The following is a 24035-nucleotide window of genomic DNA, read 5'->3' as shown; positions in this document are numbered from 1 at the left end:
AGATACTTTGAATAAGACAAATCTGGACACTACAACTCAGCTATGAACTCTAAAGAGGATCTACTCTCCAACTGAAAATTAAGTTCTACACTGACTTTACAATTATTTTTATTGGACTTGTACTTGCCCTGATATACAAAATGCTGTCTAGACAAAAGTCCCTACCTCCAAAAGTTACAACTGAAGCACACACAGAAAAGCACAAAGAGAAGCACACAGAAAGTACTGTCAGAAGGTAGGGGTGGAAAATCCAGGGAGAAAATAAGCTTTCCTTGAGGAATAAAAATATATCAATACTTTGCTGAGGCAAAAAATCCTTCTCACACGTGGAGAGCCTCACCTTGTCCAGGAGGACTTAAGCTGTAGGTTGCCTGCCCATACAGAAAATGAGTAGTTAGCTGCAAACATGAGGTGAACAGCTAGTGAAAAGACACAGAACTGAGCTGTACAGAAACAGACAAGTAGAAAAATGTGCGTTTCTCCCCTCTCCCCTCAAGAACACTCTAATCTTGAGCTTCTAAATGTATTTCTGTAAAATACATCGATGACTAGTACTTTGTGTTTACAATGTGCTGAGGAAAAGAAAGGCATTAACATTAATGGTTACATTTAATAAGCAATTAATGCTTACCTTCTAACTTCCGCTTACAAATTTCTATACAGCTGTACCACTTTTCTAGCTGACTTCAGTGACACACTGCAGACCTCATCCTGAATATGTCCACAGGTTTAAACTCTCATGATGGAGCAACCCTACAGACTTGAAAAGAACTTGGACACAGGTCTACTCAACAGGTAATGTTAAATTAATTCTTCAGGAACAATATATAGATTGGTAGAAACATGTAAAAATGTAGAATTTAAATATTCAAAAATGCTGCTTGCATCAAAGCAGCCCTAAGAATGCCTCGCAAAAAGGACAAATAGAAAAAAGAAACTGGTATTTCAACTTGGAAGAAATACTTGAGTGTTAGACAAGAAGGCACAGTAAAGGGAGTAATTCTTGTTCACAGACAAAATTTGTCAATGAAAACGTTTTCTAAGYTAAGTATTTTTGTTTTTAGTTTTCAAACTATTTTTATAAAACTCAAAAAATCAGTTTTAATATGGTCAGCCTAAGATTGCATGTCCAAAACATTCCTCAAATAGCACAGATATTATTTATTTTGTAATTAAGAGGAAAGGATGGTAAGTTAGTTCACTGGTAGTTTATTTCATAAAGTTTATTTCATTTTATTTCTTCCTTTGGAAGATTAATATTCATAGGTGTAAAGTAGTCTAAGCTCTAGAGTCAGGAACGACTCATGTGCCCCCTTTTTGAATTACACATGGAAATGAAGCTTTGCCTCAATGGACAAATGCATCTGTATTATCACTGAAAAATCCATTAGAAACYAATTAGGAACAAATTCACCCATAGCTTGGTCTGCACACCTACATATTCTACAATAAATTAATTCCCTTCTTTCCTGTCCTACAGTTTATTTCTTTAATGCCCTCATAGAACTTGACTTATCTTCCAGTAATCAGGAGAGCAGTTGCCAGGTTTTCACTTTCAGAGGATGGATAATGTTGTTACTCATATGTAAGACCCAGTTTTGCAGCATACCAGAACCACTCCTCCAAAGAAGGTCGTCTGACATAAATTCTACTAACAAGAAACATTTGTTTCCTTAATGTAAACTGTGTATTTTCCTAAACTAGTCAGGTTTGACAATCAAGTTCCATTCAACTTTGGTCACARAAATGTGCAAAGTCTTGAAGCCTCTTTAATATTTACTGTATTTTGAAACAGAAAGCTTTAAAAAGGACCATAAATTGGAGACTTGTGGGAGCAAGCTGTCCAAAGAACTGCCTGGAGAACATTATTCATTCAGGGTAACCCTGCCCAGTTCATCACACCTTCAGAYTGAAACTTCTACAACTTTTACACCTATTCATTCACATGTACCAATCAATGTCCCTTTAGCAAGCAAAGAGCAAAGCAAACAGATGTAATACCATTTCTTATGCATGACAATCTTTTAATATCTACATAAGACTTGAAGAAACAAAATCCTAAACTAAAGGTAAGCTCTGAAATTCTGAATTCCATAGAAAGGCACCTGTCTTTTGTTTTTGGGTGGTGTGGTATTTTTGTTTGTGAGGTTTTTTGGGKTTTTTGTTTGTTTTTTTGTTTTTTTTAAACATTTGGCCTTTGTGCTTTCACATCAGATTAAAAATATGTGAATACAGGTGAAACATTATTGAAATCAAAATTCATTAAGAGTTTAAATGCTGTATCACAAACTTTAAAAACAATACTATTAAAAGTGTTTTGCTTCAATTGTATATTAGGTGAAAGCGAAATAAATTCACATTTACTTAATGACAAATTTTACTGAATTTCTGAAGGACTAACTATCTTCAAAAATACACTTCTCATGGTTTTTATCACACACAGTTTGTAATTAAAAAATTAGAATTTTTTTTGGGTTGAAAAGACACTACAAAACAAACCACTCCAAATTATTGAACAAAGTATCACAGCCAAGTATTTTAGGAATTTGAAAYTGCCTTTCTTGGGTCATGATTCAGAAACTGTGATAGTTGCCAAGAAGGTCAAAAAAGGCTAACAACCCTCAAATATGTTTGTTTTCTTTTTAAAGCAAGGCTGCAACTGCAAAAACACATAGAGTTAAGTAGAACAAACGTCTTGAAATAAATTTATTATGAAGTGAGGTATGGTAGTGTTGAAGTGCTACAGTGGATTTCTGCATATTCAAACTTATTTTAGGTCAACTACTCTGATGTTTGAGATCAGTAGACTGTGACTGCTTGCTTCAATCTTTTGTTATTTGACCCTTTGCAGATGTCCAATGGCCACAAAGAAGATACATTCAATTAAGCAAAAACTAACATGATCAGATATGAATGAACATATCTGGCAATTTAGAAGGCAAACTGTAAGTAAAAATGCAAGCATACAACTTATTTATAATAAATACATTTTCAAGCATTTGACATCAATATATTTAAAAGAATTTAAATAATAAATGCAACTATTTTATACATAACTGTACCATTTATTATACACACAAGTATATCAGTTCCCTTTGTTTACAAAGGCTGGTTACAGATATATGGAATGTTACAGTACCATCTTGCATAAAATTTTAGTACAATTCGTACTTCAAAAAAGGGTGCAAAACACCAGCCTAATAAATCTGACTGAATTGAAATATTTTTAATTACATCATTAACACATACACAACAAGCTGTACATAAGCCCACTTTTCAATCACCACTTCAAGATACTGTAGCAAGTACATTAGATTATAAATGATTCCAACTAGTCAGTTAAGTTTATTAAAGGTTTGCACTGCTACTCACTCTGGAACCTTTGAGCTAAAGCCTGTATTCACGACTTACTGAGCTCTTGTTAGTACAGTTAAAAGGCAGTCAGCAATGGTTGCCAAAGTACTAGTCACAAGAGATTTCCTCAGAGAAACTTCACCCGGGAGCAAACATTTTTGGATATTCCCTTCAAGAATAAAAAAGAAGTTTTATGGGGTCAAGACTCTCCATTCTGTACCTTGGATGCTGGTGGATGCATGAAGTCCTTAAAGGGAACAAGTGCCTCCTTCAAAGCAGAGCACACTTCTGAGGATGAGCAGGTGATACATTCTACTAAAGTCGGGTACAAGGCAATAACTTGTGCCCATGTGTTAGAATCAACTGCAGGGAAGAAAAGAACAGACTAAATCACTTACTACTGTCCAAATACTGACAAGAGATTTTTTTCAATATCTGTGTAAGAAAGGGCATATTCACAGTATGCCTAAACAAATGTACTTAGTGCTATACAGACATGATGGCATCCACACAGGGCACTCAGATAAGGGGCAGGAGGACCATTTCTTTTTTCGACACAACTGGAGATCAGCTAGGATAATATACATAAAATGGTGCTACACACCTGTGTTTCTACATATGAGTGACTTCGGGATGAAGAACTGACACAATTAAGAYAAAACATATTCAGTCTGTAATACACAGGCATTTTCTGCCTGCTTTTCTCAGGTACTGACAGAAAATTGAACTGGATGCACATTTCACTTTTGGAAAATTGTCAGCAATGACACTTTCTTCTGATTTCAGGTAATTTCAGATTACAAGAGCTATAGACAGCAGAGGTAGAAACACTGGACCAAGACAAAAAAATATCCATGGTAAAGTTTTGTTAGGCCAACAGGTAAAATAAAACATTGCAACATGAATCTTATTATAATGTGATTCCTTGCTTATTTCTGTTTTAGCTCTGCTTTCAAAAGAGAACCATCCCCTGGCTTCAGACAACATTAACAATTATCTTAAATAAATAAAATTTATTAAAAGCAGAAGAAGTGGGAGTGAAATGACTGTGCAATTTGTCCAGTGGTTCTCTTTCTAAGAAAATGTGTGGGAGGTTTGGCAAGCACTGCTGCATGCAGACCAGGGGAAGTGTCTCTCATTGCAGGAAGAGGAATGTGGGGAACAGTCCAGCTGAGTTGGCTACTCTACCCCTCTAAGAGGAAGACCCACCAAAGTAGCACTTCAGTTACCTTCAGGGTTAGCCAAAGGGCTTCCTGCAACCTGRCAGAGTTCTGCCTGCACCCTTTTGCAATGAACCTTGGAAACCAAATCATCATAACTCTGGCTGCTCACTGATGAGACAGATGAGGCACTGCCTCTTTCCAGAAACCCACCTGTCTTGTGTTTTTCTGGAAAGGCTGGTTTATTTGAGGATGGAAAAGGTTTTTTTCTGTTCTTCCTAATACCAGAAGCAGGGAGGTAGAGGGAAGTGTTGTATACACAATTCTGTCAGAATTTCAGAGTCCAGAACAGTGGRTTTAACCCAGACTCATGATTAAGTTTCTTTCTAAGAACTCTCCATGCATACTGGAGGTGCAGCTTACAGAAGGAACAGGATATGTGATTATMAATTAAGTTGAGATCTTTCATTTAATTCAGCTCTTTAAATACATATGTCAGCCATTTACTATGTAGCATCAATGAGCTAAATTCGATTCAGGAGACAGGAAACAGTAAAGCAAGAAGAGAGGGAAAGCAAGACCACAAGTCTAAGTATGTACCAGTCTGTCTGTGCATAGCTTGTACACCCCTTTAACTGCAGAGTGCACCTATATGTACATGATCCATARCAACATAAAAAGGTATCATGAGAAGGAGGAAAGGATCTAGCTAAGCTTCATATATTTAAAAATTCCATTAATATTTTATGGAATGGTTTTTTTCCTTTGTTTTCAGAAGCTCTATCTAATAAAGGACACCATAAACTGAAGTTTTCTCTTTTATTAAAAGTATCTTAGGTCCTTATACATTTAGGCATACTGGAAAAACTTCGTTGGGTTCTTTCTGTCTACCTGCCACCAACATATACAAAGAATTAYAGAATACTGAATTTTCAAGATTACACTTTTCTTTCAAATCTCTGAGAAAATTACTAAAGGAAATAATAAATTTGGGGCAGATATAATGTTACCTTGTTTAGAACCATGTTATTTAACAATAACTTACCATTTTCAGGTTGAGTCTTTTTAAGTGAATCTATAAGAGTACTGACAGCTTTTAAAACAAATATGATTTCTGTTACTTGCTGCCTACAAATGAAAAAATGCAAACAGTCAACTATTCATTTTTGTTTCCAGAATGAAAGTTTTATAGAAAAACTTACACAACATGAAAACAATACACAATGGAAACAACTGCAATGAAACCTACCAGAAAAAGAGTATCTAGAAGTTATAATTTGTCTTTAACTTTCCCACCACCACTGTTGTTGCCTCAGGTAGGACAGCTTTAACTTTGATACTGGAAACAGCAACATCATACAAATCTCAATCTGAAAACACTCATGTTAACATAAGTGATAAGGGTAACATAATCAATTTCCACATTCATGATCAAAACGTTCAAAAGTGAAGTGAATTTCAAGTAAGTTCCCATTTTAGCAAATTTCTTAGTACTTCAACCRATTTTTCCATGTCAGGAACTTGAGTAATGATTCACAATACTGCTGTTTGGATGTTTTATCTTATTTTTGAGGAGATTCCACCCACCTCTCAATTTAGAAACTACACACAGCTCCACTGGGAATAGAAGGAAATCAGATGTCAGAAATATTATGCTAGAGATATTAGAAATATTGTTTCAGTACCTGAAAACGTTGTAACAGCACAGAACATATGACCATTATTACTTAAAAGGTTTTCCAAAAGAATGGGTACTGCAATTTACTTCAAAATACCTTCCTCATAAACATTTCCTTGCCATTTAAATTTTATTCTCCCCCATCCCCCTCATTTTTTCATAACTTAGTGATGTTTTGAATGCAACCTTCTTCTCATAAGGTAACACCTGTATTTTCTAAAGACGACGTACATACCGTGGAAGAGGACATTTGCCACTCAATCTCTCATCTTCTATGTAGCGATGCAATACATCCTGTGACCTTTTCAAGAGCACAGAAAGTGCCATTCTAGAGATGTAGCCTTCTTGAGGAGTTGTGACTTTATTACTGAAGGAAAACTGGAGCAGTGTTTCAAAACACACCTTAGAAAATTCCTCTCTCATTCGAATATCTATTTCAGCTTCTGTCAAAATAAAATGATGCATTTAATTGTGCAGTGTGCATTTCAATACGTTTATTATATGTTGAGAAAAGGTTATCACTCCTCTAGTATTAAAAAATATTAACAGTGAAAAGAACAAATATTAAGAATATCTTGTAAGAAAAAATGACTGCAAAAACCACAATAGTTTTATAAATAAAAGATGACTTATGCCACATTCTCAGTAACATGTCACATACCTGACATTGCTTTAATTATAAAATACATGAAATCAATTAAACACAGTCTAAGTACTCATTCAAATATTTTTCTGTATAATGGCTTATGTCCTTTTTTTTTCCATCTTTCCAAACCCCCAACAAATGTTTTTTCTTAAAGGCAGACAATGTACCTGCTTAGGTACACCATATAGTTACACTATGGTCATTTATTTTTTAAGAACAGGAATATTATGTCTGTCTTACTCTTGTCTGAAATTATTGTTAGAACTGGCATGAAGGAAAATAAACCATGTAAAAAGTAACACAGGTACAATATTATATATGATACTGTCCAAACAGTAAGGAAAATTTTTTTTTAAAATTGCAAGGAAAGTTCAGCAAATTCCACAAAATACAGTTTAAGAAAATAAGTTGGATATGAAACAGTCTATACTGAATATGTGCTAGGGAACTTCAAGTCTTTGTTAGAATAAGTACTCTCAACATTTTAATTACTTTCTAGTACATTTAAAGACTGCATTTCTTGTCATTCAGGTACCATACCTGTAAAGGAGGATGACTGAGAATGTATTGAGCCTTTATTAAGCATAGTCATTATTTGACCAACAAATTCCTTAGGAATAAAATTAGCATACGGCAGTATCTCYGTGCTGATAAGCTGCACCACCTAAAATAAATTACATATATTTATATTGATTTTCTAAATACTAAAATTGTAAACAAAATATGAAGAAACATTTAACAAGAGAGAAAGACCTAATTAAAMTTCACAAAATCTTCTTCTGCTAAGATTTAAAATTTTCAGATACATCCAAAAGTGTTGTCATGGACTGGACGTTAAACTTGAAATAATAAACCTTTTTCCCCCTGCTATTGCCAGGGTTTCTGATCAGACTTCAACTGGCATTGGAAGTTTATTCTTCAAATCAAATTTATGATTTTGAAATGAGAAGATCTAACATTAGGAATCTCCCTCTACCTCCATCCCAATTCAATACCCTCACTATGACATTAACACACACCACATGCCTAACAATGTGACATCTGCAAAGCAGAACAAGTGTGTTAATTAGCTTAATGAGCTTAAGGCAATACACATTAACCAAAATGCTTTCTATCCTTGTCTTGATGCTCCCATTCAGGAACAAAGTGGGTTTAGATCTCCATAAATTAATGCATTAGATTCAAGAGTTCTGCTCACTGCAGGCACAACGGCTCCCACTTTTCATCCAGGTATCTTTGTGTCCCAGCCACCCCTCCAGAAAGATGAGTGGTGATGAAACCACAGATACTGCCATGTCTTCTCTGCAACTCCTTTTATTTTATTTTGTACCAAAATCTCTGTTCTGCCACATTTCTTTGTCCTGGAGTGAAAAGGGACAAGTCCCTCCTCACTTCAAGTATCATCTTCTCTTAGTTTTCTTTGGCCTTATTCAAACAAACATTGTCTTTTCACAATTMTAGCAATCTCCGTGCCGCACAAACAACTTATAATTTCTTAATTTATGCTGAAGCTTTTCAGTATTGAAAACACATCTGAAGCGCAACAATGTCTAAGAAAAAAWTGAATTTTTGATGACTGCCCCCTCAACGTAGAAAGCACTCAGGTTTAATTGGCACCTTTCTCCATGGTCTACAATTACCTCTGTAAAAGTTCAGCAATAACATAGTAAATAAGGATCACATAATGATTCAGAGGCAGAAACACATTCTGGTTTAGCCACTCTACACTGTTTTTAGTTTGAGAGGACAAGAAGTAGTTTCTGGCATGCCACCTCCTACTTTTTGCACCACCCTGAAGCAGCTGAATTCTGGGCCTATGAATTTCCTGTCTTGTTTTCAAAAATGAAAAAAATATCACAGAAAAAGTAATGAAAGCGTAACTCTTCAAAAAATTATTTCAGAACCAAATGTAACTTGTGAATGAACTCATTATGTTCAACAATATATTTGAATATATTTAAATATATTATAGGCTCCTTACCTCAACATCAATACTCTCATTCTTCTGAAATTCTTGAATTGAGAGATTATCAGGAGGTGTACTAAAAATAAACATACTGTGTCATACTTTAAATTTACAACATGTGTAAGGAGGCAAGTATAGGAAAATGCATTACATTTACAATTACAACATGCATCAAGTTGGTACAATTATATGGTAATGATTAATGATCACAAGGTCAGGTTTGATGGGGGCTTTGAGTAACCTAGTCTTTTCATTCACTATGTAAGAAAAATACTTTCAATTTTCAGAAGTACATCTCCAATCTTTTTAATTTTACATTTTCTTCTACATTTTTCATTAATGGGACATTACCATGTCCTTTTCCCCGGTAACTAAAATGATGTATTTGTTCTCATTCTCAATGAATTTCATTAAAAGAAAAACCTTTTTCATAACAAGAATTTTGAAGAAATTTAGAACTTTATGGAGTTCTTCCATTATATATATATATGAATTTATTTTCAGATGCAATGTCCAGAAGCGATTCAACAGACCCTGTGGTGGGTAATTCAGAGCTAAGCACATGCTCACAGGAAAGGCAGCTGCCCAATACAGGATTGTGGACCTGTGCCAACCTTGTCCTCATAAGGATACTCATCTGGGCCTGACTTCTCCATCCTACTGCCAATTTTAATGAAAGTGAAAACTTTTGAAATCTCATTCAGATCTGGTTATTTTAGCTGACAGATGTTTTATTTTGTGTGATTWTTTTTCTTCTAGTGCTCCTATATTGCTGACCAAGACAAGTAAGATTTTTCTGAGACAGGCTTTTCTCCCCCATCTTCTGAGTACTTAGCCTAACATACCTGAAGATCAGTCTTCACACCTACAGCTACTTTTCAGTTTTGACAGTTATGAATGTATTATGTATATACCAATGTTTCTACTTGAAAAACAAATATATCTTGGCACCTCAAAGAGACTTTATGTAGGTTCAGTCTAGATCACTTTATCTATGAAAGGGACAAGTGTTACATGTATGACAAAAAAAAACCCACCAAGAATAAAATATGAAACACGGTATTTATTACTGGGTTGTGTATTAGGCAGTGAGAAAGTTTGGAATTATATACTGAAAACACAAAATAAAATAAAATATTAAGTAGCTGTTCAGTTGGTATCTTTTCTAACACACAGTTGTTAACTATGCAAAATCTTTATATGGTAATATAAGTTATTATGATGCACAGAAATGCAGGTGACATTGAAATACATGCCAAGACTTCAGTCTGACACTTCTGAATTTATGACACACTTTCGGAGCTAAGGTTTATTTAAAGAGGTGTTAAGACCTTTCTGTTCAGTCATCCGTATCTGATCCACCTTATATGCTACAAATTGTTGCACATATTTGTTCATGTAGCAAATTATTCCCAAGTAAATAAATTTTCGTAAGGTGTCTATACGGAAACATCTATCAAGGAGCTAAATGCTTTGCTGTTCTGGCACAACACATCCAAACTGTACTGGATGGTCAAGTGCCAGGAAAGACAAGAGTGTGATGCAGCAACTTTTTTCAGTAGAGAGCTCCCAGCCCCTGCCTCCTGCACAGGGAGAGCTTTGAGCCAAGAGCAAAGAGCCAACAGCCACCAGGAGTCCTGCTGTGCACAGTACTCTGTTCAGAAGCATCTTCTGGGAAAGTATTGATTTAATTCCCTCATGTGAGCACAGAATTCTGCTCTAATAAATGACATACACACACAAAYACACACACACACACTTGTTGAATTTTGTTGTATATAATGGCTTGACATGCTCCTGTGAAAGCCTCTGAGAAAGAACTATATGAAATAAGGAACAGACCAGCTTCTTACTAGAAGACAATTTTGCGTAAATTAAGTTGTATGAAATGTATTAATTTTAAATGTCATTTTGACTTACAATAAAAATATCAAGATTATTGAGTCTCCTTGGCTGTAGCTCACATTAAAAAAAAACAAGGTGAAACTTCTCTCTTGGAAGTTGTTAATTATCTATGACAGTAACATCTTCCTTTGTCATTTACCTGGGATCTGTTGGCTACAATTGAAATTTTTTTATTGTACAAATCTGCGGAGACCATTTCTGCTGTGATCTGTACTTTTTAAACACCAGTAAGTATCCCCTCTCATTTTAGCCCCACAGCAGGCTTGAAATTCTGTTCCTATCCAAAAGAGAGGTGGGACCAAGCAGAGGAGATTGACTGTTTTAGAAAGTTATTCACTGAGCTTTAATTTAAGGGATTAAATGACAGTAACCTCTTGCCTAATCAATGCCAACTCAGTTTCACTGCCAGAAGCAATATTAGGCTATCTACATATAATTTTTCTAGGACCACAGTGACTGGAAGAGTTACAAGTTAGATTAGAAAAATGTTTAAAATATTGATTAAAAATGTCACATCAGTGAAATAGTTTTATCTATCCTCTGCCAGGTAGAAACTTAGAGAAATTGTATGCAAAAATAACACAATATGCACTGGCATATTTTAATGAACAAAGCTAATGAAAAAAAAAAAAAAAAAACCCTAATCAAATCTGTTATGCAGTGCTGCTAGGAGGACTGACTGCATTAAAGCTTTCATGAGTCTTACAGAGACACAGATGTTTCATATTTAGAACCATCCCAGCAGCATTAGGTCAGCCTTGGAGAATAAAGAAAAGGAGGTACAAAATGAAGCCATTTACCTAGCTTTGCATAAAGCCTGGACAGACAACAGCACAGAACATCTAGAACATTTAATAGTGGAAAGTGTGGAGTGTGAAAATGTATCAAGACTGAAAACAGAAAAGTAAAGTTTTTGTGACATAACATTCCTGTTTCCGTGAAACAARGAGCTTAGGAAAAATTACAGAATGCCAGCATAAGGAAGTAAATTTTCARTTCTAACCATATTCAGGTCTAACTGTATATATATAAACTATTCCTGTCACAAGAGGTAACATGTCAGAGAATGCTAAAAATCCAGATAATGCAGTAATGTAGCTATTCTCACTGTCAGCCTCCTGGGGAGTCAACTGAACTGTATTTCCCAATTTTTTTGTGCTTCAGAACCTTTGCAATCCATGCTGGCCTTAGCCAGATTAGTACGCTCCTGCACCTGACCTAAAAACCTCCCTTTCCTGCATGAGACATTTGCAGGCTGGAAAGCCACCAGAGATGACCTGACTCTCATCTGCAGCAAAGCCACTTTGTCATATTCAGCAGTGCTGCTAAAACCAATTCAAGTTTACAAGTCACAAATCTAAGAGCTCTCCTCAGCTGTGTCTTGGTTAATTGATTTTGGTGATATGGATGAAAGTTCAAGTGGTACCAAAAGTTTTAAAAACCACAACTTATTGTTAATATAAATAAATAAAGAAACACACCAAAGCCCACTTCTATACCACCACCTGTCTGGCCTTAAATACAGGAACAAGATGGATAACTGGCAAATATCTTCACATTGCCTACCCCTACAATCTGAAGGTTGACATTTACCTCAACTCAGCAATAAATTTTAGCTGTTACTTTCAAAACAGTGACTAGATTTTCTCAAATTACCCTGGAAAAAGGCACCACTATGACTAATACATGTTTTTTACTAGAATTTAAAAAAAATTGAACGAACAGAGTAAATTTGAAAATTCTGAATTCAATTCCCTTACAAGTGGAAACAACTATAAATTTAAGAAACTGAGTAAACTCCAATTATAAACCACTAGAAGACACAATTCAGAAAATTTCAACACAAAAGGGACAGATTGCCCTACTCGCTAAGGGTAGTATCACAGCATCTTGCACAGAGTGCAGAAAGACTTAAGCAAAGGAAATCAGAAGAGAATTGCCTCAGTATGGGGAACTTCCACAGCTATCTCTAGAGCCCTCCTTGCATCACAGTGAGAGCCATTCTTCAGTAGCAATATGAGTGGGAGGAGGAGAACGAAGAGGATGAAGAAAAGGAGAAATGACTGCTRTTACTAATTGTCCTGACTACTGGCATGAGGAAGATGTACTTCCTTTTTAGCTTTAGGTTTTTTTTAGGAGCACAAGGCTCAGGCTGATAGAGGGAACAGAAAGGCTGTCTATCCTAAWGCTAGCAAGTCATAGGGCTCTAACTGTAAGTAGGAGAACAATAGACTCAGAAGGCAAACTGCTGTTCAGAAAAAGATGAACATTAGGGAGGTAAAAAAAGCCAACCCCAAACCAGACATTCTGTAGCCACACAACACAACAACTATATAAGCAAAATTCATCTACTCACAAGCCTGGAAAGCATAATGATAGTCACCACTAATTACAGTAACAGGGAAAATGATCTTGCTGTAGCCATTTGGTTCTATAAACAACCAGCCTATTTTTAGTGTTTTAAATGATTTTGAACCTTACAGCTTCTAAGTGGAAGAACAGAAGAGCTTCCTACAACTTTTCTAAGGACATCTTTAGGTATGATAAAAAAATTTTCTCTAAAACATATTCTGTATGTAAAATTACAGTATGCACTCTGGTCACTAAAGAGGCAAAACCAGACTTAAGTAAAGAAAGACATCATAGGCCATCACAAATATTCACACAAGTACTATTTTTCTTCTTGGGTATTTGCCCATGTATGACAGTTGGCAAAAGGTATTAGAATTAACATAAAGAGCAATGGTTTCCAACAAGCAACATATTAGGATGAAATTTTTATGGTTGAAATAATATTCTAATGAAGTATAAATCAGTCACTATAAATTAAAAAAAAAAAMCAGACAACATATTTGGCCAAAAAGGTCATGCTGATGATAGTGGATTATCCTAAATTACACTGAAGATCTGAGAAAATTTTCCTTTCTTCGATTTATGAACAATCWATACCAAAATACTGTAGAAGTAACAGCCTTGGTCAGCTCAGAACATTCAAAATGGAAATGTTTCATTTGTTTTGCAAACATTTAGGAATAATTAATTTACAGCAAATAGTAATATGTATTCCCAAAGCAACTTTTAAGTGAACATACATTTTTCCAAAATAACCTGAAAAACCTTCATTTTAATTATGTAAACCCAACGATGACATAGATTACAAGGTGTTAACTGATGTGGACACTGTCTATCTCAGAATGGAAGCAGAAATACTAACTGTAGCTGAAAACAAAACCAAGCAAGATACTATAAAGATTATTTTACATTAAAGAAACAGTGAGGCATAAAATAAAAACTTCGATGACTGAAGTGTCTTTTAAGCAGTCATGATAACCTTTTCTATTTTAAGATCCTATTTAATACAATTTTCTTTAGAGTAAATGCAAAAACAACAGAAGAGCTTTTCACCTGATTGCTATGTAACCCTATTGATGAAATTCCAAACCCATTTACTATTACAAACATTTTCACTAATGCATGTGTCTCTAAAATTAATTTCCATTGGTATTTCTTTTTGTTGTTTGTTTTGGACAAGCTGCTATTTATCCATCATTAGTAAATACAGCTGTGTTTGGTTGCTGACTTTTGTGTGTTTCAAAACTATACACACAGCATATTAGCATAAGGCACAGAAGAACCTTACTATTTTCTGTGAAAGATTCATTTTTACTGAAATTAGCATATACACTGGAAACCAGGGAATTTAATTTTYCATATTCCACCTTCTTCTTTACTCTAAAACACTATTAGATATGTTTAAACTACTCCTAAAGGATGCTTGCCCACAGATGTTTACTGAAGATGGAAATTCCATACCACTCCTAAGCAATTATCTAAAATACCTAATCTTCCTTAGAGTAAAAGGTTTCCTAGGTCTAACCTAGATAATCTCTGCTGTACTGAAATCAATTTTTACCCATTGCCAAGGGACAATTCTTCTCTGAAGCAAGCTTTTACTATATTCTGAAAGTTTACAATGTTTTGCTAATGAGATATTCTTTTAGCTGAAAAAATTAATAGATCCAAGGCCAGGTTGGATGGGGCTCTGAGCAACCTGGTCTAGTGGAAGATGTCCTGCCCGTGGCAGGGGGGTTGAAGCTMGATGATCTTTRAGATCCCTTCCAACTCAAAACATTCTATGATTTCACTATTAAATTGTCTGTCTCTGATCATTACTGTTTTCATTTATGGACTTTCTCAATCTGCCCATTGTAGATTGAGAATATGTTCCATTCTTCAGAAGAATCTGTCTTTATAGTTATAAATATGACTGTTCAGCTGCATTTTTCATAAAGTACCATAAATGAAGTGTGGTTAATTATTAACGTGCTGTCAATTTATCTTGGGTAGAAACAAATGTAACGTAACTATGGGCTTCTAAGTGAAGAGCAGTGTAAGAAATAACTTTCAAAAATTCACAGTAAGTGGAGTATTTCAAGATGGACTTAGGACAAATATATATAGTTAATGCTATTCACCTTAAATAGAAAAAATACTGTTGCAATTTTGTTCAAAGTGAAGAAAGGAACAAATAAAGTACGTATCAGTACTTTACAAAATCTATAGTAAATGTCCTTGGGAGTCCATACAGAACTGCCATAGTTCAGAAACACTATGCCTTGTACTGAGAGTTCCGCTGAGCTCTTTCCTGCTCTTACATTTCCCTTTTGATTGAAGTTTATTCTACTACTTTCCAAAAGTATAGCTTTTTGAAGTAGACAGATTCATTACCTTTTCTCCATAATTTTCAGATRCCAAATAGCTCTACGGACACACATAGTGAACAAATTACTTATAAATATTTTCCTATAGAAATAATTCAAAAAATAGGAAAATGTGTTTACCTTTTTGTGAATAAAAAGTCTTCAAAAGTATTCGCCAGCTCTGGCCACATACTGTCAAATTTTCCAGAAGATGCATGCTGCCTTGCAACAGGTAATCCAATGGAGAGAACTTTGAGAAGAGAGGACACRGCTAGCTTCCATGTGCTTTCAGAAGGACAGGAGTACTTCAGACTAAGAGGTATTCTGAGTGTCTGCAGAATGAAAGTCAAAACAAAATTTAATTGCTCATACAAATCTAAGATTACAGCAGGTTTCTACACAAGATCTTGGAGGACACTATCACAGAGGATAGCACACATACCTACCTTTTCTGMTGATACATGAGATGGCCTTTTAAAAATGTATTTCTGAAAGCGATTTGTCATATACCAGCTGGCTAGAACTCAGGTCTGTAGCCAAGTATGAGGTTAGAAGTGAGAATTTATCCATTATCAATTACACTATGAAATTACATACTAGTTTTCTTTTTCTGTATTGTCATCCTCCTACCATCCACCAGTTTCTACTAAGTCTGACAAATGGGCTTTCCTAACATCTAGGAGACTGCAGGCAGTTTGTTATGATGAGTGTATTCTGGAGAATTCAGTCCTATTCCTACAAAGTCATCCCAAGTGCTTCCACAGTAAAGAAAAAAGCTCATTGAATTTAAACTTTTCCTAGTAAAGTTGAACTATATACATAAACACTGCAAGAAACCTGGTAGCTATTTACTGTTAAACTACATGAAATTTTAAAGTAAAAACAGTTAGTGAAATTCTAAGATAAAGGCTACAATACAACTCAAATGTGTAGCAGATGAAAACACAGCAAATTTTAAGTCTTTTAGATAGAAAGTCATCTTCAATATCTATAAGACAAAGTCATTAATAGATTTTAAAACATCAGGCAAATGAGCTATTTGCACGTATATGCATTCCTTTTAGTATTGCTAGTCAAACCAACTTAGAAGCTGACAGTAAGTYATCTTGGAAAACCAATTATTTAGTTTACATTTCAAATACACAGTAATTACAATCAGGTACTATAGGTATGCCCCCCATGGTTTTAGCGCCRTCTCTGATTTGAGGAAAGTAAAGGGAGGAAAGACTCACTCTGACTCTCACAAGGGAGTCAATTATAATTAACTCTTTATGGCAAAAAAAATATGACAGCTAGAATCTAACTCTAGAGATCACCAGAATACTCTTATCTGCTGCTATTGGTCATATATAACAAATCTAACTCTGTAATCAACATGGGCTTTAGAGACATGAAAAATAAATTTAAAAACATCATCATATATTGCAATAGATCATATTACTATTAACTGCCAATGTTACAGAAAAGTGGTGTTTCTATCAGTTTCACCAATCCCATTAAAACAGAAGTGGGAAACAACTGCATTAACTTTGAAATACAAGTATTTAATTCATAAGAGATTTCAAAAAGTATCACTTATTTTAAACACATTCGGGTGTCTAATTTTTCATACAGGAAAATCCTGATGCTGGCCAAGTCACTGAAAACAGCCTAGGTCAGGTACATTTTTATTATTCAGACATTTACTATTACTTCTATTATTTATTTATTTATTTATTTTTCTGAAATTGAATGGTCAAGAACGCGAAGCATTWGACAATTTCACCTTAAAGGTATATTTGCTCACCTGTAACATTTCATAGCTGYACTGACAGCATTAAAAGCAAATCAAAACTAATAAGAGCACACAACCCTGAAGTATATATGCCAGTTTACAGAAACTGGCCTTTGGTCTTCAATGCCATATTCACTAGGAGGCCTACTTACCACACTCAGGTGCATAATACTTTCAAAGATGAAAATTTTGTAGCCTAACACATTTGTTAATTTTTATGTTAACACTGAAATACTGATGGCTCCCATTAGCCAGCTAAGAACAAGACATAAGAGTCTAATTGATAGCCATTCAGTTTCAAAAGAAATTATTCCCTGCTGCTCATCTTCACAAAATATAAGGTTACTACAGCTTTAGGCTTCCCAGAAAGCATCTGTCAACACTAGCTGAAAATAAAACTCATTATTTTCAATATAAGCTCATTAAAGTCAGAGCACATGCAGGTTAAACTTTTACCTTAATAATGTTCTGAAGAACCTTCTCTGTTACCACAGCTTTATGGCAAGCTGTCTTTTGGTATAAGTCCACCACAACTTCCAATGATCTCTCTGCAAATGGAACATAATTCAATGCCACCCATTCCGCCTAGGAAAAGAAATCAGCAAATTACTAAATTATAGATGAAAACATATTCATTAAGGAGCAGAAAGTGTATGTTTTGCATTGAACTCTCAGTTTAATGCATGCAGGGTTTGCTAAGAATATGGTCCAAGCAACAAGACTGCAAATATAATGTAGTCTGGCTATGAAAATGTACTCTACATTCAAGTAAAGTACATTTAAGTAGGAAAAAGTGTTGCAGYCTAATCAAGACAACTACATTAGGACAATCTTTAAGGAAATTTAACTCACCGGTGCAAATAGTTGTATCTAGTGTGATTCCATTGTGTTGCAGGACAAACAGAATAAGAAGAATTAATACATACATAATAGTTACCTCTTTGATTACACTGAATCAGATGCTCATGCTTAGTGAACAGCAGTGTACACAGATAAAAGGAATTATTGAACATGTCCCATTTCTTTAAAGCACGTGCAATTCAAAAATCTGGAGCTTGAGGGAATTTTCTCCATTCAAAACCTCTGTGCTAAATTTAGTATTTTTTTGTAGGATAAATTATTTTAGATTAATTCATGTACAAATTCAGACACATTTGTCTGGTGTCCAAGCCAGACCTTTCATGAGGGAATACAAAGTATAAAAGCARAGAAGGATGCCAAGAGAGTAAAAGAAATTTTTTTTTACAAAAGCATGTAAAAAACTCATTACACAACATGCATGGTTAAGTTTTYGCAGACTGAACAAATGCATTTTGCTGAACAACCTATATCTGAAGCCGAACTGGATTAATCAGCCAAGTGAAACAAGTGAAATTTCTAATTAGTTACCTGATTATACTTTGCATTTGCAATGTGCTTTGTTTCCAGCTGTCCATACTGTGGAGGCTTGCAGGAAAATTCTACAAAGGCCAGCAGTTGGTCAAAGATTGCAGGATACATTATCTGCATACCTTCTGAGCCCACACATATAGCCTTTATCAATAGAAAATACAGAAGTTAATTATGCATTTCTTGAGCTTTTGCATTCAACATCTGCATCAGTACAAGGAAGYCCTACAGAAAAATCCCCTTATAAGACTATGCAAGAGTCATGCTGTATGAAAGACAGTGTACAGTTCCAATAGTTTAAGGAAAATAAATTTTGTTACTTTGTTGATGAAAATAAAGTGGCAAGATACCTGGGCACATATAGTTCAGTAAATATAGCTATCTCATCCAATAAAAKATATCTTTTCTTCACAAACTCTGCTTTGACATGTCAGTAAAATAGAAGTCTTATATAAGTCTTGTATATAGATCTCAGTCACATCTTCAAGTTCTACTTCAAGAAATATTTAAATCTCAGAAGTAAATCACAGAAGGCTTCAAAAAGTAGTTAAGAGTGTCTTACAGAAAGGAATATAAATAAAATGAGAATTATATGATTTGGTATAGCTGAAACTCATAATCTTACCTTAAAATGGAAAACATTTCAGAAACAAGGTAGTAAGATGATGACAATGTAATACGTTGTCACAGGCTAATGATTTCCTTTTGCAATATAAATCCCAAGGAAATCTTAGGGCATATGTTTTCAAAGCCAGATACAATGATTTTGTGAAGTTACTCCAATTATTTCCTGTCATTTTAAATGCCTTGATTTACTTTCTGATGTCTCTCCTCTAAAACATTCCAGGAAAAGTCAATTGATTGCTCTACATATTTTTCTATGGGAAATGATTAAACACCACTTCCATTAACCACAGATCATCCGTAACAAGCTGTGGCTGAACTCACTCGAGGTGACAACAGCTCCTATGCTGGAGCGACGTCATGAGCTGTGCAAGTCAACAGGCAAGCAAACATCCCAAATCCCCAGGCATGAGAGGGAGCAAGCCAACAGGGCCACAGGAATTCATCACTAGATCACTCTCAGACCTAGCTGCACCTTCAGGCAATGGACAACTTGCAATATACCATTCCATGGATATCAATGGCCTTTTTCTTCTCCTCAGTTTCCTACAACTTAAAATGCATTTCTAATGCTCAAAAAGCTAAATCAACACAATGARTATAGCATGGCACTCATTCTAAAAAAGCATACTCTTTTTGTGGTGCTGGAGTACAAGACTGTACTGAATTCTGAAAAAGATGCTTGGAAGCAGTTACTCAACTGTTTCAACCTTTTAGGAAACTAAAAGGTTTATGCCGATCTAAAATTAGTCAACACCCTGTAAAACAATTCCATCTGATTTACTATACTGAAGTCATTGCAATAAATTTTAGCCTATCAATGCAAGATTACATACCTATTTGAAAAGTTATAAGAATGATTCTATATACCAAGAAATGGATTAGAAAGGAAAAAAGAGAATCCATAAACCTTCTTGTAACTTTTACAAAGATGTAACTCACTTTCACTGATGCAATTCACATTACCCATGGAAGACTATTTCAAAGGCTCAGTACATGGACCAGTTCTGTCTAATACCTTTACTGACAACCTGGACAAGAGTATCAAGTGCACCCTCAGCAAGTTTGCAGACAACAACAGGGTCAGTGGGAGTGTTGATCTGCTAGAAGGTAGGAAGGCTCTGCAGAGGGATCTGGACAGGCTGGGTTGATGGACTGAGGCCAACAGTAAGTCTGATAAGGCAAAGTGCACATTTGTCACATTTTGTGACAAAGGTCACAACAACCCCAAGTAGTGTACCCCAAGTAGTGTTACAGGCTGGAGAAGGAGTGGCTGGAAAGCTGGAGAAGGAGTAGTGGAAAAGGACCTGGGAATGCTGATGACAGCAGCTGAACGTGAACCAGAATGTKCCCAGGTGGCCAACAAGGCCAGTGGCATCCTGTACTGTGTCAGCAACAGTGTGGCCAGCAGGACTGGAGCAATGATTGTCCCTCTGTACTCAGCACATRTGAGGCCATACCACTGGGCCCTCATTACAAGAAGGACATTGAAGTGCTGGAAGGAGTCCAGGGAAGGTCAATGGGGCTGGTAAAGAGGCTGGAGAACAAGTCCTGTGACAAGCATTAAGGGAGCTGGCCTTATTTAGTCTGGAGAAAAAGATGGTCAGGAGAGACCTTATCACTCTCTATAACTATGGAATAGGTCAGGATCTGCCTCTTCTTGCAGGCAGCTTGTGATAAGACTAGAGGAAATCACCTCAAATTGCACCAGGAGAGGTTTAGATTGGATAATAGAAAAAAAAAATTCCTAATGCGAAAGGTTGTCAAACATTGGAACAGACTGCCCAGAGAAGTGATCGAGTCACCATCCCGGGGGTATTTAACAGGCACGCAGATGGGGCCCATGGGGCCCTTAGGGACGTGGTTTAGTGGTGGGCTTGGCATGGTTGGACACGATGATAYTATGTCTTTTCCAGCCTAAATAAGTGTATAATTCTATGGACTAATTGAATTGCTTTTCAAAGAGGTTTATGCTTCTGACACCAAATAACTTTTATCTAATTTTAAAATCTGAAAAATTGCCTTGCAAAGTGTGTGACAAAGGATGTTGAAAGCACCTTTAAGGGCTGCTTATAAAACAGAGTGCTAGTTATTGTGTAAGTGTACTTATTTACATACTTAAGGAAAAAGACCTCTATAAATCAAAAAGTAATGGYCTGGCAAAAAGCAAACATAAACAAACCCTAACATGAAATGCTCTGCAGATTGTTTGCTGCACAGAAATTGATGCAGTACTTCAATTTCAGAAATTTATGCTTTAAAGTATTCTGGTACTAACCTTCTAGTTTTTTAGTAGTTCAGATTGATCTAACAACTCCTAATGCAACTACTGATATGGGCTACTTTTTTTTTTAACTGCTCTCTAGCTGCTCATAGCTGAAGAGGTTTGCACCCACACAGCATGCAGAGAYAGAATTCAAGTGTATTTGATCTCCAAGTATGTACCTGTGTTCCTCTATGTGGTGAGCCAGCTGGCTCACTGTAGAGTTGACCTAGAGTGAATGTAGGGAAGTACTGAGAATCATCAGCAAATTTTGGCTTAAGAACAAACTTTAGCCAACTACAGCAATGAAACAAAACTTATAGTACAAAAAACCCAAACCCCGCTACAGCAGTAAAAGACTAGAAGATGAGTTCTAATGAGAATTAAAAAGACAACAAGGAACAAAACAAAGGGTGGAAAATGGGCTCAACATACAGAAGCTTGAAAGGAGAGCCAAAGCTCCCTTCCAATCCAATATTCTTGTGTTGCAATATTCTTTGTTTGTGGAATCACATTATAAAATACATTTATTAAACTAGTCAGGACCCAGTCTGAAAAATGTTACATTCTTTTCATGCTATTCAAACTGCAAAGYTTTTCCACGACTTCTTAGAAAATCAGAATTGACCCAAGTCTTCCTGTATTAGCAAAGAACCTGATCCTACACACAAACACAGAGAAATGTTTTGTTTCAAAGACTGCAAATATTTACATAGTCTTCTTTAATGCTTCTACTAGCTCCTGAGAGTATCAACTAATTTCAAGAGAGGAAGAAGGTAGCACTGTGGCCTGAAGCAAAACCATGTGACGGATGGCCTCTGATTCACATCAGCACAGGCTGGGTGCCTTGCCATGTGAATTGTCCTGTGTTTATACAGCCAAGAGGAGGAACCAYGCAACTTCACAGAACTTACTCATGTCCAAAAACACTTGAACTAATGTTTTTAGGAACTTCAGTGCTGTTGTRTTAGTAACGTAAGTACTAAGGCTGGATTGGAGGATTGAGGTACCATTTACAGAAGTCTGTGTTTGCAAAGGCTTTTAACTGCCATGGTAACCCATTGACAAGGACTGGAGAAGGGGAGAGGTCTCACTTTCTCATGCCAAGTCATTGCTTGTGTTATTGTTTAGAAACCTTCAGCTAAAACAGTTTAGAATCTTGACAAGAGTATAATAATCAACAGTTTTTTCCTCATGCTAAAAGCTCCACTAACCCCTTCTCTGAAAAGCTCTAATGCCTGCAGCCTTTGGAAACTAAGATCATCTGGACACGGAGGCTAAAAACCAGAAAAATCTGAGATGAATAAATGGACTAATCAAATGGGGAAAACAGGGTTTGGGCAGGACTGAGCTGCTGGAAAATGGAGGATAAGAAAGRGCCAAGCCTGACTGAAAATGGATGAAGATGCAGTGGAGACAATTGGTTTTAAAACTGCATGCTATTTATGTACACACATACAAAACTGAAATTTAATACCAACTTCTATTCAAGCAAACTGAATTGAAATAAAAACAAAATAGTTGACTCCATAGCATTTCCATGGCAGGAATAGTTGGAACTAGATGATCTTTAAGGTTCCTTCCAACCCAAGCCTTTCTATGATGCTATTCTTTTACCTCTGTTTTCAAAATACATGAATCAATATTTGTTAAAACCATTAACTAAAGGAATGGCTGCAAGACAAGATTCAGTCTGCTTGTTTTAAGTTTCAGATAAATCAGCCCACACTAARCAAAAGAGAAAACAAGACACTGAATTGTTGCTCATTTGATAGTCACCATGTGTTCTACGAGCTAAATGGGGCAGGATCCTGACAGCAGCAGGAGGGGGAAGCATGACCACAGAGTTAAGCAAAGTAGTTATAACATGAAAGCTCAAAGGGAATGAAGTCAGGTCACATGGCTATTTTAATTCTGGCATTTTCCAAATATATTTCCAAAAATAAGTTTTTTTTTTKKGGRGGGGTGGTTATTTTTTTWAAAGTGGCTCTTAATATAAATGCATGATCTCATTTATTATCAACTGCTTCTTTTAAGTAATTAAGTTTTGTGAATGAGCACTGAATTTTTCAAGGGGATATTTTACAACTGCAAAAAGAAAGCAGTAGTCTTTTTTCAACTTTCCAGAAAAAGAGCACCCGAATTTGTTGTTTACAGATTCACTTGCATGAAGGGTGCTCTTCGAGAATGAATTCTATAGAAAAAATTTCTTAAACAGAGATGCAGCATTATCCTTAAATMACTGATTAATAAGAGGCAAGAATGTAGTTAATCTGCCCGAGATCCTTCCATATTTTATCCTTTGTATAAACCATAAGTTCTCATGATGACTGTTCTGCTAGACTGTGCTCATGGCAGCACTTGGACATCATATGGAAAACTCTTTCTGGGACTGTTCTCCTACGTCCATGGTACAGACCTCCGATATCAACATCAACAGTATTCCGTATTAGATTGACAAGTAAATGGCTACAAGCCCAGCACAACACTTAAGATATTTCTGCAATCAAGCAAAAGAGCATTTCATAAAGATTACACCATTCATTTAAACGCAAAGCATCTATTTTGCAGGAGGA

At 35.7% G+C, this 24035-nt stretch overlaps 1 protein-coding gene across 3 annotated transcripts in view; it reads right to left on the bottom strand.

Annotated features, from left to right (window-relative positions):
* Positions 1-3044: 3044 nt before the first annotated feature.
* MON2 (MON2 homolog, regulator of endosome-to-Golgi trafficking) overlaps positions 3045-24035 on the bottom strand; it is a 66167-nt gene continuing 45176 nt past the window's right edge. The window contains exons 27-35 of one of the 3 annotated variants that reach the window (XM_057376875.1): positions 18573-18716; positions 18036-18053; positions 17640-17768; positions 15551-15741; positions 8820-8880; positions 7379-7502; positions 6428-6635; positions 5560-5642; positions 3045-3717 (exon numbers count right to left, since the gene is read on the bottom strand). In XM_057376875.1, coding sequence (XP_057232858.1) covers positions 3554-3717; positions 5560-5642; positions 6428-6635; positions 7379-7502; positions 8820-8880; positions 15551-15741; positions 17640-17768; positions 18036-18053; positions 18573-18716 — 1122 coding nt within the window. In that variant the 3' untranslated portion in view covers positions 3045-3553. Of the gene's footprint in view, positions 3718-5559; positions 5643-6427; positions 6636-7378; positions 7503-8819; positions 8881-15550; positions 15742-17639; positions 17769-18035; positions 18054-18572; positions 18717-24035 lie in introns of those variants that run through there. The other 2 variants (XM_057376886.1, XR_008966057.1) reach the window with 2 other exon arrangements.

This window comes from Malurus melanocephalus, unplaced genomic scaffold, assembly GCF_030028575.1.
Source record: "Malurus melanocephalus ecotype Western Australia unplaced genomic scaffold, MMel_1.1 scaffold_10, whole genome shotgun sequence".
Lineage (NCBI taxonomy): Eukaryota > Metazoa > Chordata > Aves > Passeriformes > Maluridae > Malurus > Malurus melanocephalus.
This window is presented reverse-complemented; position numbering and strand designations above follow the sequence as displayed.